The 16,526-nt window shown below is 42.4% G+C and overlaps 1 protein-coding gene across 1 annotated transcript in view; it reads left to right on the top strand.

The window, feature by feature from the left end:
• morf4l1 (mortality factor 4 like 1) overlaps positions 1–15,099 on the top strand; it is a 15,868-nt gene extending 769 nt beyond the window's left edge. Inside the window, exons 2-12 of the mRNA XM_062547791.1 lie at positions 308–354; positions 734–801; positions 1,352–1,438; positions 2,167–2,247; positions 2,543–2,568; positions 4,550–4,638; positions 6,694–6,795; positions 9,424–9,512; positions 9,911–10,083; positions 12,014–12,098; positions 14,614–15,099. Of these exons, the coding sequence (XP_062403775.1) occupies positions 308–354; positions 734–801; positions 1,352–1,438; positions 2,167–2,247; positions 2,543–2,568; positions 4,550–4,638; positions 6,694–6,795; positions 9,424–9,512; positions 9,911–10,083; positions 12,014–12,098; positions 14,614–14,698 (932 nt within the window). The 3' untranslated portion in view covers positions 14,699–15,099. The remainder of the gene's footprint in view (positions 1–307; positions 355–733; positions 802–1,351; positions 1,439–2,166; positions 2,248–2,542; positions 2,569–4,549; positions 4,639–6,693; positions 6,796–9,423; positions 9,513–9,910; positions 10,084–12,013; positions 12,099–14,613) is intronic.
• Positions 15,100–16,526: the final 1,427 nt, after the last annotated feature.

The raw sequence follows: 16,526 nt of genomic DNA, 5'->3' as shown, positions 1-16,526 counted from the left end.
GTCAATTCACACTCCCAGTTGTTGACATCACATTTTGGGATGACCATTGCATCCCTCACGGAGGATTTCGCCATGAAGGGCTACTGGAAAGTCACAATGATAGCCAATGTTGAATCAGGATTTGAAACGACAAGGAAATAACATTAGCAGTTTCGACAGTCCATCAAAGGCATCAGAATATTTTATTGCAGGCATTGCTTTGTCTAGAATACCGTATAACGTCTTAGAATATGAAAAGCACCAGTATTAATGGATCTGATGACAAAAACATATTTTTTATATTGTGTGTGTGTCTTCCCTTCTTTAGGTGAACGAGTGCTGTGTTTTCATGGGCCATTGCTATACGAAGCTAAGGTAAGTTAAGTCAATCAGTGTGTGCTTGGTCAAGTTAGACTATTTCTAAACTTTCTCAGAATAGAAATGGATGCAGTTTCTTTATTGGAAGTTGACAGCACATACAGTATATTCTTTACAAACCTTTTGATGTTATCAGAACTTTGATAAAACACATAACTGATTCACTTAAATCATTCATGCACTCAAATACCATCATTCCAATGCTGAGAAAATATCAGCTAAGCCTGTGGTTACATGTAGAATTTGCTGTTATTATAGGCTAATGAGTGAGACATTGCAGAACCTCTCAAGTCATTGCTATTCAAAGCTGTCTTGAAGATTCATTAGAGATTACTTCAATAGCAAGAACATCTGTTTTTTTCCCTTGTCTTTGCAGTGTGTTAAAATCAATATCAAGGACAAACAAGTGAAATATTTCATTCATTACAGTGGCTGGAATAAGAAGTAAGTCACTCTTTGCTTTTGAGTTTCACTCACACACAGAGAGAGAGAGACACACACACACACACACACACACACACACACACACACACACACACACACACACACACACACAGTCCCTTCATCATGTCGTTCCAATCTTCAGGTCCATGGGAAGTGCATTAGTACACTCTCGGCCAAGACATGCGATGAACAGGACCAACATATCCATGTCCTGATTGGCTGGACAGTCTCATGATTTGGCCGGATATTTGTAACAGTCAAAGGCATTTCCTTTCACTAGTAGTTTAGGCTATTACGTATGCTTCATGAAAGCTACTCACCATACCTCTGCTATTTATGTATCGGATTCTATTGGAAGATTTCTGTTTACACAAATATTCAAGGACATTATGGACAATGACTTGTAGGAGAGACGTTTTGAAAGGCTGCAATCATTCTACATAGTGCATTTACTGGTTACAGACCTCCTGTGTGTGTGTGTGTGTGTGTGTGTGTGCGCGCACATGTGTGTTGTCTTCTGAGTGTAAATGAGTATTTGTTACTTTCCCAGCTGGGACGAATGGGTTCCTGAAAGCCGTGTGCTTAAATATGTGGACAGCAACCTGCAGAAACAGAAAGAGCTCCAGAAGGCAAATCAGTGAGTTCCTTTCCCACAATTTTCTTTGTATCACTGCTTTTTTCTTTCTTTCTTTCTTTCTTTCTCTTGTTCCTACTGTTGCCGGCTTGCTCTCTCTTTCTTTCCCACTCCTTGTTTCTTTACACATGTCATCCCAGCTAAGCATTCAATAATGAATATTGAATATTATATTTCTCGTTTTGGCAAGTAGCCGTATAATAAGCGGAATAATGTATAGAGCACTGGTCATTATGGGAAAATAAGTCCATTCAGGACGAAGCAAAACCCCTCCGCAGCGCTGCACTTATTTTCCGATAATGACCGGCGTTCTATACATTATCCCTTACATAATACGTTAGTGTATCGTTTTTTGCATCTTGATATCCTGCGCTGTCAAAACTCTGCTTACCCTGAGGTGGAGTGGCTACCGTAGAGCGGAGAAAGCCAATGTGTGCTTCTTTTATCAATATATGTTACAATATCTTTTGTATTTCTCATTCAAACAACGTCACACTTTGCACTGCACTTACTCATGCCCATAGCAAGACTCCTGCCATGTTTGAAATCAATCGGACAAACCGTTCGACAGATATGCAGTTAACACACAAACACAAACAGATGTTCCTGCAATTTATAGATAGATTACCCCCATCTATTGTATCACGCTATTTGACGTAAATAACCAAATATCATGTCTGCAATATTGTTATTTTAAACTGTCTGCTCTTCTTTCTCTCTGTCTTTGGCAGAGACCATTATGTGGAGGGAAGGATGAGGGGGGTGGCACCGAGCAAGAAGATCGCTGCTGTGCAGCAGAAAAACGTTGATGTGTGAGTACACAAAGTTCAACGTTCAAGCATGTCCCTGTGGAAACCACTCTTGCTTGCCTTTCTTACTTTTTTTTCATATATAAATAAATCAAAGGTCATTTGTGTTCCCATGGTCCTTGTTTGCCATTTTCACAGTTTAATTTGTTCAAATAGATATTTCTTTTTTTTTTATTGTTATTGTAACCGCAGATGACATTTTTATGGGTGAGCTGTGTAAATGATTTTAAGGTTGAAATAACACTTTGCTTTTCTCCCTCACCTCCACTCTGTCTCCTCCCCCTTCCTGCGCGGCTAGGAAAACAAAAAAGAACAAACAAAAGAGTAAGTAGCGCATCTCTATGGGCCTCTTGTCAATCATGAGACTTGACACACACACACACACACACACATACACGCACATACACACGCATGGGCGCGCGCACACACACACACACACACACACGCGCGTACACACGCATGGGCGCGCGCACACACACGCACACACACACACACACACACACACCCATAGGGATGTTGCACACAAACACAAAGACTGACAGATGCTCAGAGAGGGAGAGAGAGATGTCATGCATACACACACACACACACATACACGCACGTACACACGCATGGGCGCGCGCACACACACACACACACACACACACACACACGCGCATACACACGCATGGGCGCGCGCACACACACGCACACACACACACACACACACACACCCATAGGGATGTTGCACACAAACACAAAGACTGACAGATGCTCAGAGAGGGAGAGAGAGATGTCATGCATACACACACACACACACACACACTTACACACACACACACACAGAGGTGCACACCCCAGTGACCCATCCTCTCCGACACAGTCAATATTTATTTTTAATCATGCAAACCCATCACTGAGTCCATATCTGATTTGTAGCCAAAGTGCTTGAGAGCAGTTTGGATGTAAATTGGATGGACTCCCTCCAACACGCCCATGTGTGTTTGCCTGTGGTGATAAACATGGCATGTCTCTAAACGCATTACACACACACACACACCCCCATAAATGCATATGTGAATGTGTTTGCGTGTGTGTATGTGGAGGCCCGTGGTCTGCTGCCATGGCAACGGTGATGTGATTGGGTCTTTCCACACAAGAGAAATTTAATTAAAGCTGCGGCGATATAGAAGAGCGTCACCGGAACCTCTCGCCGCCCCCTCAGCCGATAGGAATGAGGACAGTTTCGTCCTCTTAGATGGCCTGCACAGTCTTGCCACCATGCCAGGAAAAAGCACCAGGCAACTGGACAAAACTTGACCAGATGGCATCATCCCCTCTCTCTCTGCCTATTTTATTGTAAGGCATTTATTTTACAAGATGTATAATAGGCGAGCTCTAGGAGTTTTACAGTTCCCATGGCCTAACTGTTAAATTGAATGTAGTATAACAAGTGAGATGTTAAAGGGAAATGAAGACTAGAATATGTCATGCATCCCTTGGGCCCTTATACTGGTACTGCTTTACTTTATGCCTCACCCGACACTGAGGCAGGGTGGCCAATTGCACAGAAAAACAATCTTCCTTGGCTATGGAATGGTGCAGGGGTCAGGCTTTGATGGCTCAGGGTCAGGCTCGAGGAGAGCGACCTACTTGCACAAATAAGAAATGGCTGCTTTCATGGCCTGGCCTCTCTCCAAGGGGATTGGTGACGTGTAGGTTGTGTTCCATTCCAAGGTCACGTGATGTGGAGGAGGGCATGGAGGTCTGCAGTTGTTCCATGGAGGGGTGTTGATATGATGATGGTGATTGTGATAGATGATAGATGATGATGATGATGGATATGGAGGGGGAGGGTTGTGATTATTCTGACTATTAAAGTCCTTTTAGCAATAATGGGATGAAAGTGTTGGATCAGACAGAATCCAGGAAAATGGCTGCTGACCCGTTTAAGATTTTGCTCATTGTCTGCTCACAGTATTTTGTCTGCAAATACAATGCGACAAATGCACATGGAAGATATTAAGGATATCTTCATTGCATTTTTTGGTCATTTTCATAGGACTAAAATGGTATGTGGGACAGCTAGTAGGAACAACCGTTTGAATGACCCATTGGTCTTTCTGTTGTGTTAAACCTGGATACTGATGTTATCTGCAGGGATGTTGAGATGGTAAGAATGATTTTGGTCACAGAGTTGATGAAGTTGATGATTACAATGACGATGATGATGATGTAGATATTCTCTCTCTCTCTCTCTCTCTCTCTCTCTCTCTCTCTCTCTCTCTCTCTCTGTCTGTGTGTCTCTCTCTATTTCTCTATGCAGCACCAGGGGCTGGTGAAGGGACCAGCAGTGGGGAAATGCCCCACCCACCACGCAAGAAGAGGGCCCGCGTGGACCCAACAGTGGAGAGCGTATGTACACTATAGGGATGTTAACCGGTGACTGTTTGACCGATGGTTGACCGTATCCACGTTAGCCGACCAAAGTTGTCGCTAGTCGGTTAAACAAAAAAAAAAGAGGCATCTTTAAATTAGGCTAAAGACAGTGGACTAAACGCTACTACAGCTAGCCATCTCATTCCTCATTCTTTTTTGCGTGAAGTTAACAAATTATCCCTCTCACTCAATTTTTCATAACGCCTGCTTGTAGGCTAGGCTACGTAATAAACCAATAAAAACATTTGGCACGAGGTCACAGCGGTGGCCGGTGCGTCTTATGCAATCTGGAAGTGTGCCGTTTTATCCATTGGTTTTATCATGTTGCAGTCTAAGCAACTTTCCGCATAAGATGGGCTTACATTTGGAAAGACATTACATCTACATTTCAGGAAGGGTCATCAATGGTAACAGATAAGGTAATGATCATCTTTCCTTATTGTTGTTAGCACTTCCTCAAACTAAGCTGCGTCTCTTCGGAGCTGTCATTTTCATAAGTGAGCCGTTTCAGCCATTTCAGCTTCAAATGAGCTTACGCTAGACAAACGCCTTTATTTGCAACGCGATCACCTTGTACCCAAACCATTTTCGGAGCAAAGGAACCATTTGTCCTCCATTTACAAGCTCCTTGGTTTGCAGGACTCATTGGCGCTGTAGGATTTAAACAAGTGACGTGAGTGAGAGGGCGGCGCCGGGGCTGTGTGTATGAGCGTAGGACAGAGAGATGAGAGTTGGGAAATTGCGTGGCTGTTATTTCAAATAGCATAATTTATTTTAAACGAATCGGTTAACCGGTTTCAACCGGCTAATGAGCCTCGGTGGTCGGTCAAGAACATTTTTAGTTTTCGCCATCCCTAGTACACTATTGTGTATGCTCATACATACATACATAAATACATACGTGTACACACACACACACACACACACACACACACATACATGCATACTGGTATTCTCTCACATTCAGGCTCAAAACACTTACACATACACACACACTACTACAACTATTCACAAGCACAAACATTCATGAACAAGGACTCCTTAATATATACATAGACCTCTACTTGACACGGTCACAGCCCTGTGACTTCCTCTCTCAGCACTTTAGCGTCCGTCCTTTTTGCACTGCTCTGTAATGTGCCCAGTAATGTGCACTTTGCCTCTACTTAAGGCTGCCCTTCAGCCCGCCGTAGAGTGGCAGAGCCCAGTGTGATTATGTTTATTTTGAAGTCAATTGACCCAGAAAAACACACTGGTGGCCTTTCTGCGCCCGTTCTTCTCAAACAAACCCACAAACGACAGCTGAGCTCCGTTACCTTAGTAACAGGCTCCGCTCCTCCATCAGTGCTTCCATTGGGTGCGGTTGTTACGCTCTGGCGGATGTAGTCTCTGGCCAGGTGGTCCGATCCTACCCAATCTTCTGTTGGCAGCACATCTGGACAGGGACCAGAGATGGCAGATGGGAAAAGTATTGGAAGCATATTAAAAAACTCCCCAAACAATGCCATTCTCCAATTAAATGCAATTATGAAAGTTTCGCTTTCGGGAGTCTCTACAAGGCATCATTTTTGTTATGTTATGCACCCCAATATTTGAATGACTGCCGTATATTCATTATAAAGTAGAGATACTTTTCAGTCTCTTATGTGAAACCGAGGAAGTAAATAACCAGTGAGTGAAATTGAACCAGAGCATAGTGCATGAAGATGGGGATTGAGAATTATATTACCGATGCAGTTTCCTTTTTTTTTTTTAAGGAAAAGTCCAAGTGAAAACGCTAAAAGAACAGAAAATAAAACAGACTATGCTGAGACACAGAGCTCTGTCCAGTGTGAGTGTGTGTGTGTGGGGCCATGCATATTTCATGCACCCATCTGTGTGTGTTTGTGTGACCTTCAGTAACCTGTGTGTGTTTGTATGTTTTTGAGACCCTCAGCAACCTGTATGCGTGTCTGTGTGATTGAGTGTGGTTAAATCTATCTGTGTATGTGTGTTGAGGCTTCCCCCAGTAACCTGTGCCTGTGTGTTTAGGAGGAGACCTTCATAAACCGTGTGGAAGTGAAGGTGAAGATCCCCGAGGAGCTGAAGCCATGGCTGGTTGATGACTGGGATCTCATCACGCGCCAGAAGCAGGTGAGCACAGCCCCGCAGTTAAAAGGTCAAGGGTCACACTATCAGCTCCGTCAATATAAGCGCTGAGACCGTGAGCAGTTCACACTTTATTTGAGCAGTCAGAGGCCGTGCAGGTGTGAACGAAATGGTGCGTTTATTTTCTCCAAAGTTCTCTACAGGTTTATGGCTCTCAGTTCACCCTTTCACACACACTTTATGGCTAAGGCTGCCAAACAAGGCAGCCATCAGAACACCGGGAGCAGATTGGTTCAGTGTCCAGTGTTGTGCATGAACGAGTTCAAAAGAACGTGTTCATTGAACACGCTCATTTTTCTGTGAACGCTGAACTGAACGCAACACATTTGTAAATAATGAATTTGAACGTGAATTCGCTCAGATTTTGGGAAATGAACGACGAACGTCACTGTTGATGTCCAATTAAACGTTACGGAATTTATTTTGTCCTGAGAAGTCGAGTGACACTATCTGGTGGCAATTCAGAAACAGTATGTCGTTGTCACACTCACTGCCCACGGGCGCCACTCCTAAACTACAGCTTTGCACTACCTTACTACATTACCCATGATCACATTAGGCATGATGCATTGTACACAGAACCGCTGCAATCGCGGAAAGATTCTGTACTTGTCAGTGATGATAGAGGGATGCATAACGTGTTCAAAGAGCCCTACAGTAGGCTATGTCACTGATCCATCTGGTAAGGTAATGCAGCAAGGCAGCCTCCTCCATACTCCCGGTGTAAAAACTACACTCTTCTGCCGTCAGGCATGCACAGCTGACGCATTTATTATTAATTATTAATAAATGCGCGGCCGCATTTATTAGGCGTCAGTATCTGCCATAGACCTAAAAGAAATGTATCTGCCCAGCGAAATAAAGCCCAATTTACGGACATTCTCAATTAGATGAGAACAACAGGTGGCTGTAGCCTATATTCCGTCAGAAACAGATTTTCATTCAAATGAACTGAATTTGAACTAGTTCAAAATTAAAAATGGTGAGCTATGAAGGTGAACAGTTCACTTTGCACGTGTGTGAACTGAACTTTGAACTAGTTACTGAAGAGTGTGAACGTGCACAACACTGTCAGTGTCTTGTTCAAGCACAAAGCACCCGACTTCAACCTGCAAATCTCAGTCTGCTTGATTGGCTATGAAGCTCCATCTACTGACACTACTGACCACTGACACCCTGGAGGCCCTGGGGTTTCCACAGATCAATACGCTTTTCATGTCCATGTCCAGCCCAGACCTGTTCATTTACTCGGAAGTCCATTCCCAAGTTATAAACTCTGCAAATTCTTACAGAACATTTTTAAAGTCATCCTAAGCAGACTTTTGTTTCTTAATGTAACAGCTTCAGACTAATTTGAATTGGGGAGAATTCCCTTCCCAGCTGTAACCTATCCGTCTATGGAGAACCAGTCTTGCGACGTTCCTCTTCCCGTACCGGGAAAATCACAAATTACTTTATGGCAGTGGTGCAATAACCTGCTATTTGCGTGAAATCATGTCCTATTACCTTGTCAGTCAACATGGCTCTGTGGAGATTATCTTTTCCGGTTTGTAAACAAATCCACAAGTACTGTGTCCAGGGGGAAGGGTGCAAACCATGAGCGGTATTAACGATCGTTGTGGAAAATACAAATACTCTGCAAATGTAGGGGCAGCCTATTAGCACCCCCCCCCCCCCCACCCCCGAAACAGCATTGGATTTATTAAACACATGAGGATTTTTTATCCTCTCTGGTATATTTAATGGTGTGGGTTGAAATGGTGTATTTACAGTTGTGCTTCATCCACAGTATTTGTAGACATAAGCGATTGTTATTTTGTGTGATACAATTTCTTGCTTTGTTTCCAAGTAATTTCCCTGTGACTGACTACCAGCGAGAAACAGCAGACATTTGCTTTTCACTTCATATACTGTAGGCCCCTGAAACCAATGACTCACCTGCATGGATCTTCTTTGTTTATTTGTTTACCATCTATGCATTTCCCAAACTACTCCATTGCGCACTATACATTGAATTACTGGCTATACCTCAGACAAGGGTTAAAGAGACGATAATACAGCAGATTTCGATAGATTGCTTATGTCTAATCTCATTTCAGTTGTCTTGCTGTCAGTCCCAAAACAATCTGGTCTTTGTCTGTTTTCCCTGTCTAAAGAAGTTATATCTGTCCAGCATCCTAATGGATGCATGCCGAACGTCCTGTTCCCACGTAACACTATGCGCCTCACTCTCTGACAGCATTTCTTTCAAAATCCTCATTCAGCCAAACAATGTAATGTTTGGTTGTTTGTTGGGTTTGTTTGTTTGTTTTGTTTTTTTGTTTGTTTTTTTCCCTACACCATTTTAATTGGCTACTGTGGGTCAATAGCGGGTGGACGGACTAAGAGGTGTCCCCAGCGTGGGCTTGTGCAGCCGCTGCTCTGAGCTGGTGTCGGGGCTTGGTGGAGGCCTGGGATTGGCGCTAAGCCCACGGATCAATACGTTGCTCATGTCCAGCCCTGACCGGTTCTTAAGTGGATCAAGTAGGGAAGCAACCAGGGGGGGGGGAAACCAGTAACCCCAATCAATCTCTCTCTCTCTTCTCTTCTCTTCTCTCTCCAACCCCCGAAAAGCTGTTCCACCTTCCTGCGAAGAAGAATGTCGATGCCGTCTTGGAAGACTATGCAAATTACAAGAAATCAAGAGGAAACTCTGATAACAGGTAGGCCAGTTGCTATGGAGACGTAACACTTTAAACGGATGGCGGAAAGAAGTGGAAGTTGGGAACCTCTTGTGTCATTTGTCAGTCAGTCTCTACTGACTACTGTGTGGTGGAAATAGTGTAGGGTTTTATTACAAGGGCACTGAAGCAATTAAGCTCCCTGCCAACTTCAAGAACCAATTTGTCAGCAATTAATCATTGCATCTGTTTTTGGTGTGTTTCCGCTAGTTATAATGCATGAATGCTTTAAATGTTGTAATCTCTGGTCCATGTAATTTTAATTGCTTGTGCAAAATGATTTTTGCTCTGCTCTCGTCTACATTGTTCACATAGTTGTGTGGTTTTGTATGAGGGGAGCTGTCTAAACAGTAGTCTGTGTCTTCCCATGTTCTCCCCAGAGAATATGCTGTGAATGAGGTTGTCGCTGGCATCCGCGAGTATTTCAACGTCATGCTGGGAACCCAGCTCCTGTATAAGTTTGAGCGGCCACAGTACGCCGACATCCTGACCAACCACCCGGACACGCCCATGTCCCAGATCTATGGAGCCCCTCACCTGCTCCGACTCTTTGGTAGGAGACATCCCATAATACCAACACAGTCCTCACCATGACAACAGAGGGACCGTTTCCCTACCATAACCCTAGTCTCCACACATTTAATTTACATTCATTGTGTACACTTAGCATGACGATACTGAAGATTGATTTATGGTTCTGCGCTGAGGTGGTAGCTACGCTTTGTGAGCCCTTTCAGTTCGCTGTCTCCTGTCTGTGTAGCTCACCACCAACACAGCAGATGGAGCAGCAGATACCATAGAGTAGACTGCCGTGATTTTAAATAGAAATGTCATTTGTTTGCCCTTTTCTTGCTTAGTGAAAGTTTCCAAGAACTCGACACCGCATATTTAAACAAGCTTCTTGTCGTAACCAGGAGATATATCAGGTTGTTAGATATCAGGTTATTTGCGTGGTCAAGATGAACAGAGGGAGCTGGAACACACTTGATCGTCTTTTATTTCAATGTAAACACTTGACTAACGTTTCAACAGTGCGGTGTCTTCCTCAGAGTTCCTGAGTTCCCAACACTTCTGTGGTGCTAAACCAATGTATGTTGGTGCATTTTAATATGGCGTAGGTCTCGGAGTAAAGACTTGTAAAAGTAAAAATAATCCAGATGAATGCGCGGACCCTACATGATGCTTTAACCCCCTTCCCACCCCTCTCCTGAATGCGAGCCAACTCGTCAAGTCACGTTTAAAAGCTGGCAGGTTTGGGCTTTGCTGTATAGCTGTAGGTCACCGTTTTACATTCAGATGGCATTCATTTATTCCCTGGTTTATTCCCTGCTAGAAAATTGAAGTGTGTGTGTGTGTCTGTAGTGGATGCAATTTAAATATAAATGGCCCATACATACATACATACAAATATATGCTAGAAAGTGAAAATTGTGAGTTTACTCCAAGGAAGCGTCTTTCAGAAAAAACTTTATCCTGAAAACCAGACACCCTGCTGTGTTCCCGTCGGACTCCTCCTTCCACAACCCCATGGCCAGGGCAATCGGCCCCTGTCTGAGGGAAAGGCGGTGTTTGTTTATAATAAAGCAGAATAGATCTCTCTCTCTCTCTCTCTCTCTCTCTCTCTCTCTCTCTCTCTCTCTCTCTCTCTCTCTCTTTCCTTTCTTATCTGCCCCTCTCTTAAAACAAATTAAAAAAATCCAATAGTGTTTCAGTAGAGAATCACTCATTGGGAAGAATACATGCAACCCATTTAACACACACACACACACACACACACACACACAGACACACACACACACACTGTTCTAAGCGTGGCTCTATAGATGTTGATATGCAGATGTAATCAGTGTTAGCAGGGGGTGGCCTGACATGTGCGCTCTCTCAGGCTGATGAACATGATGCCAATGGATCCATCCATTGGAGTTCCAAACACACTTTAATACTAACTGTTAGACAGACATTCACTTTTGAAAGCATAAGAGCTTATTCACTTGCCGTTGAATGGGTAGATAACAGCCCATTCGCGCAGCAAACAGGACTGTGAAGCAGTTTGATGGTAATTGATTTCTGGGAATTGACTCCTTAGGTGGTCCTCTGATCGTGTGTGTGTGTGTGTGTGTGTGTGTGTGCTGCCTGTGAGCTTCACAATCCATTTTGTAGGTTTTATCATTTCATTATGTGTTACAGATGAAATGTGGCAATTACATCTACTTCCATTCCCACAGGGAAAGGGGAAAAAAACACTCTTGTATCTTGGCCGTTTGATTATATATACTTTGTTTGCTTTGGTTATCTCTCCTGCTTTGGTTATTTCTCAAATGAGCTGATCATGTTGCTTCTGACCCAGTATGAAAATACAACAAGAATGTGAACTCCGTCTTATATACTAGTTGGACTAGGCTGTGCTTACTCCCAGTTAGTTTTTGATAGGTGTTGATCCATTAGTTTGTGTTTTTGTTTATGTCTGTGTGTTTTCCTTCCAGTGAGGATTGGTGCCATGTTGGCCTACACACCTCTAGATGAGAAGAGTTTGGCGCTGCTGCTAAGCTACCTGCAGGACTTCCTCAAGTGAGTACCTGGTTAAGGAGGCACAACTTTTCTGTCCTCCGACTGTCACTGTGGTACAGAGAGAGTCTAGTCTTTCCCCAGCACCCTTAACTAAAACAGAGTGAAAGAGGAAAGAGCACTTGGGTCATTGAAGTTGGTCGGGTCAACATGTGAACTACACAAGGGGCTCTTCAGAATGCTTCAGAAAGTTCCATTGATAGACTGGGTAGGGAATTTAGAAATTTAAAAATAGGTTTCTTATTTTAATGAAACTACATTGTAACTTGAAGTCACTTGAAACCACAGAATGGCAACAAAATCACCAGAAGACAAAAGGCTCATAATTGCACCTGTCATTTTTTTTAAATGAATCCCAGCCTGAGACATGGCATGGGGTTGGGAGTAACAAACATTTATTCATCAATCTTTCGGACACGTCAACAAGTAGTCTTTGTGTGTAAGAATTTGCAAGTATAACGCTGGATGTCGGAGTTCTTGAGGCTAGTTTTAGCTTGACCTTTTCAAGGCAGAGGTGCCCTGAACTTTCCCAGTTGCTCAGAAATATGATAGTGGGCTTGCATTTAAATCCACAAAAGGTCTCTTAGGGCCACAGGCTCTGTAAGGATTTGTGAGATAATGTTAATTATTGGGGCCTGTCCCTCTAAACGTCCCTTGTTGCTCAAAAAAGTGAAACTGGGTTTTCATTTTAAAGGTCTTTTAACGCCTAGTAAGGCATCTTGAGTTCATGTTAATTGATAATGACACTTTCATGAATAAAAGAAATTGGACCGAAAAGGTTTTGTATGCTGATATTGCAGCGTAAGCCTAGTCCTCCTAATGACTTGTCTTGGCCTTGCAGCATCTATTTTTTTCTCTCTCTCTATTAGACGTCACATTTTTTGAGTATTCTAGTAAGGTTTTGCACACTTTCTCTTACTTACATAGCTTGCTTCAAATTTTCCTTAACTGACTGATTTCTTGGGCCCTCAAGAGAGGGCTGAGCGAACTCAACCTTGTAATCTGAGTAGGTTACCTGAATTATAATGTGACACATTCCTGAGACATTGGAACATATCCAACAGTTGTCAATGCCCATGGCTATTATCATAATATACTTTTAATAGAACATTTGATGAAAGATGCTCAATAGAATATGAAACACAATTAGGCTCTTGAATCTTATCTTGTCATCATTATCTTATAAATTCAAATTATAAAAGTGTGTTTCTGTTGAATGTTTCAAACTATCCAAATAAGATTGGATAATTGTGATAATTATGTGTCACAACTATGATCAATGCAACAAAGTCCTGACTGTCGTCTTTCTGTTATTTCATCATTTTAGATATCTTTATTATGTGTACAAGTAAGTTGTATTTGCAGCTAGTATCAACAGAAAACAAAAAAATGGCTGCCATATAAACTTATGTTGTAGACACAGTCAGATCGTAATGATGACTGAGGCACATTTTTGATAAAGAGATTTTTTTTTTTTAAAGTTAGGAAGTTGTATCAAGACATCTGAACATGTCTTAATTGTGTGACCTAAGATATGCCAGATGTGACCTTTTTTAAATACACTGTGTATTTGAAGACAAATACTGTGGTTAAACATAGTTACGTACTCACAGGCTCTCTTTGGTGTTACAATATATCAGTGAAGTACTCAGTTATTTTTAGAATTGTTTCTCAGGAAATACTTTATGAATAAACTAATTATTTTAAATTGTACCCTTGAACAGATCTCTATCAGACAGATAAAAATATCACTTCGGCTCTGCTTGGAAATTGGGCAAAGGGACATCATACTAGAGAGAACTGCACTGGAACTGACACTGTGTGACGATTAAGATCATACACTGTATACATCCCCTAATTACTTCATGTAATTAAACAATGTAATTAAAGCTGGGAACAGACAGCCCGGTGTTGCCATTTTCTTTCCATTGTTGATGCCGTCCAAATTCAATTAAACATGTTTGACGTTATCTTGACCAGTCACTTCTGTAGTCAACATAGTTACAATTATACAGTTGCATAAATAGCCAACAGCCCAATCATTATGTTTGTACTCATAACTAACTCCCAATCGTACTAGATTAGGTTTGGCCTATGAAATCATGTTGTTATTGAATTTGATTGATGTCCTTGAGGTCTGTTGCCAATTGAAATTAGGGGAAGGGGAGGGGGGCGTGATTCAGGGTTGGTTGGGTCAGATACCTGTTGTGTGGAGTGACAAACCATTGCAGGATCTAATTGCACCTGGTGTGAAGATACATACGTAACGTAATGGTGGTGATTACATGTGTGGTGTGGAGAATTGGGGACACAGCTCTCGCTCCCACCCTGCCCTGTTCCACACATCCACTAATTCTCTACATAATGCGCTGTATAGTGATTACCCAACCTCGTTATTTGCTGAATGGCGCACGATGTAGCGAACAAGTGGATCTTCCGAACACAAGGCCTCTCTCTTTCTCTCTCGGTCTCTCTCTGTGCGTGTGTGTATGTGACGGTGTTGGCTTTTCTTCCTCAGGTACCTGGTGAAGAACTCCGCATCACTCTTCAGCGCCAGCGACTACGAGGTAGCGCCGCCGGAGTATCACCGGAAGGCCGTGTGAGGACCTCAGAGGACCATGCAGGCAGAAGCATTGCATATCATCTCTGTTTTTGCCCTTTTTAAAAGGAAAGACAAGGACCCAACTTCTCTTTTTTCTTTTTTCAAAAGAAGATGCCAGAATCCATTTGATGAAGATAATGCAACTACAGCTCCACCACTGGTAGCTGTAGGTAGTTTGAGATTTTCAGAATCAGACTTGGCGGAGATCACTTTTGTTTTTTTTTTGTGGATTTGAGCTGTTTCCCCCCGACCTCTTCTCAAAACAATGTTGGAATTGCAGAACAAAAACATTTGATGAGGCCACATCAAAAAAATTGTGTTTTACTCCAACATGCCACAAAACAATGTCTGTCTTTGATTTATTGTTCTTTTATAAAAAATAAAATCTTGTTTTCTTTTCTCCTTGTGGTGTTTTTGTTAAATGCATCTTAAATACATAATGTATACTTCTATTAACTTTGCAGAAGCTACATCGGGTATTTTTATACCCTTGAATAAACATATGTAGCATTTGTGGCTTACTGGTTTAGGAATCTGACCGGCTCGATCCCTGACTGGTCGGAAAAATGTGTAAGTGAGGGGGAGTGATTGAACAGCACTCTACCACATCCATGGATGAGGCGCCCTTTAACTAGGCACCTAACCCCCAACTGCCCCTCAGGTGCCAAATCAAAGGCTGCCCACTGCTCTGGGTGTGTGCTGCTGGTGAGTGTGTGTGTGTGTGTATGTATGTGTACACTACCTCCGGATGGATAGAATGTATCAGCTCTTTTTGTAAGGGTCTATGTGTGCGCATTTGCCTTGTATGGAGTATGTGCTCACACTTCATGTTGGTGTACAATAATCTCGATTGTCTTTTCAACCACCAGCTATTTTCTTTCTTTAACAATTTATATATTCACTTATTCCACAGACTAGTTTGAGGTCAACCTTCAGCCATGAAGTCCTAGGTGAATTAATTATGCCTGGCCTCTACCATCTACCCTGTTCCAGATCACACTGGTTTGACAGCAAAATTGCAGGTGCCAAGATCTCAGTAGCGATTGACCTCAAAACTGCCTGCGGTGAGTGGAGTCTAAATTACCGTCTACAGGGTTAAGAGTCGATAATGCACTGACCTATATACAATACATGTATTATTATGAAAGTCATATTTTTACAGGTCTTTCATACATTTCTTGATGGCGGTGATGACTAATAAGTGGTCTAAGACTTACTTATTCCATACAAGTTATATTTGGCAAATCGTTCCTGTTAACATCTAAAAAAAAAAAAAAACCTAGTGTTTGTACTCACAGTTATGCCTTTGTAAATGGGGAAATAAACAGTGGCTTGGAATGAGTGATAAACAATTCTAGCCAATCAACATGGTGCTACAGAAGCGCAGAGGCCAAGGGTGTAATTTGATTGGCTTTTGAGCTCGAATATCAACAACCTTGTGCAATACCAAATTGCAGACTTCATTTTTAATTGGCCCAGATATGGAACAAATGCTCCTGTGTTTCCTTGATGCCCATTTCCATATTTATATCACTGAGTATGAATAAATATCGCAAAGGCTCTGAAGAGGGAGACTTGCATTTCTTCAAAACTTCTTCCTCAAAGATCTTCATCTACAAGATGAAAGGACGCTTTATTGTTCTTAGCCTATTTCAGGGGAAGCAGCAGTGCTGAGTAGCCTAAATGCCAGAGAGGATGTGTCCATCAAGGTGTAATGAGTGTATGCATTCTAACGCGGTCTGTCCAGGAAAAAAAGGTGCTTCTGAAAAACACAATAAGCATGTGCGTTAACCAGCACATTGCAAACAGTGAATGTCCATTTTAAGCAC

Source organism: Sardina pilchardus, chromosome 10 (genome assembly GCF_963854185.1).
Source record: "Sardina pilchardus chromosome 10, fSarPil1.1, whole genome shotgun sequence".
Classification (NCBI taxonomy): Eukaryota; Metazoa; Chordata; class Actinopteri; order Clupeiformes; family Clupeidae; genus Sardina; species Sardina pilchardus.
This window is presented reverse-complemented; position numbering and strand designations above follow the sequence as displayed.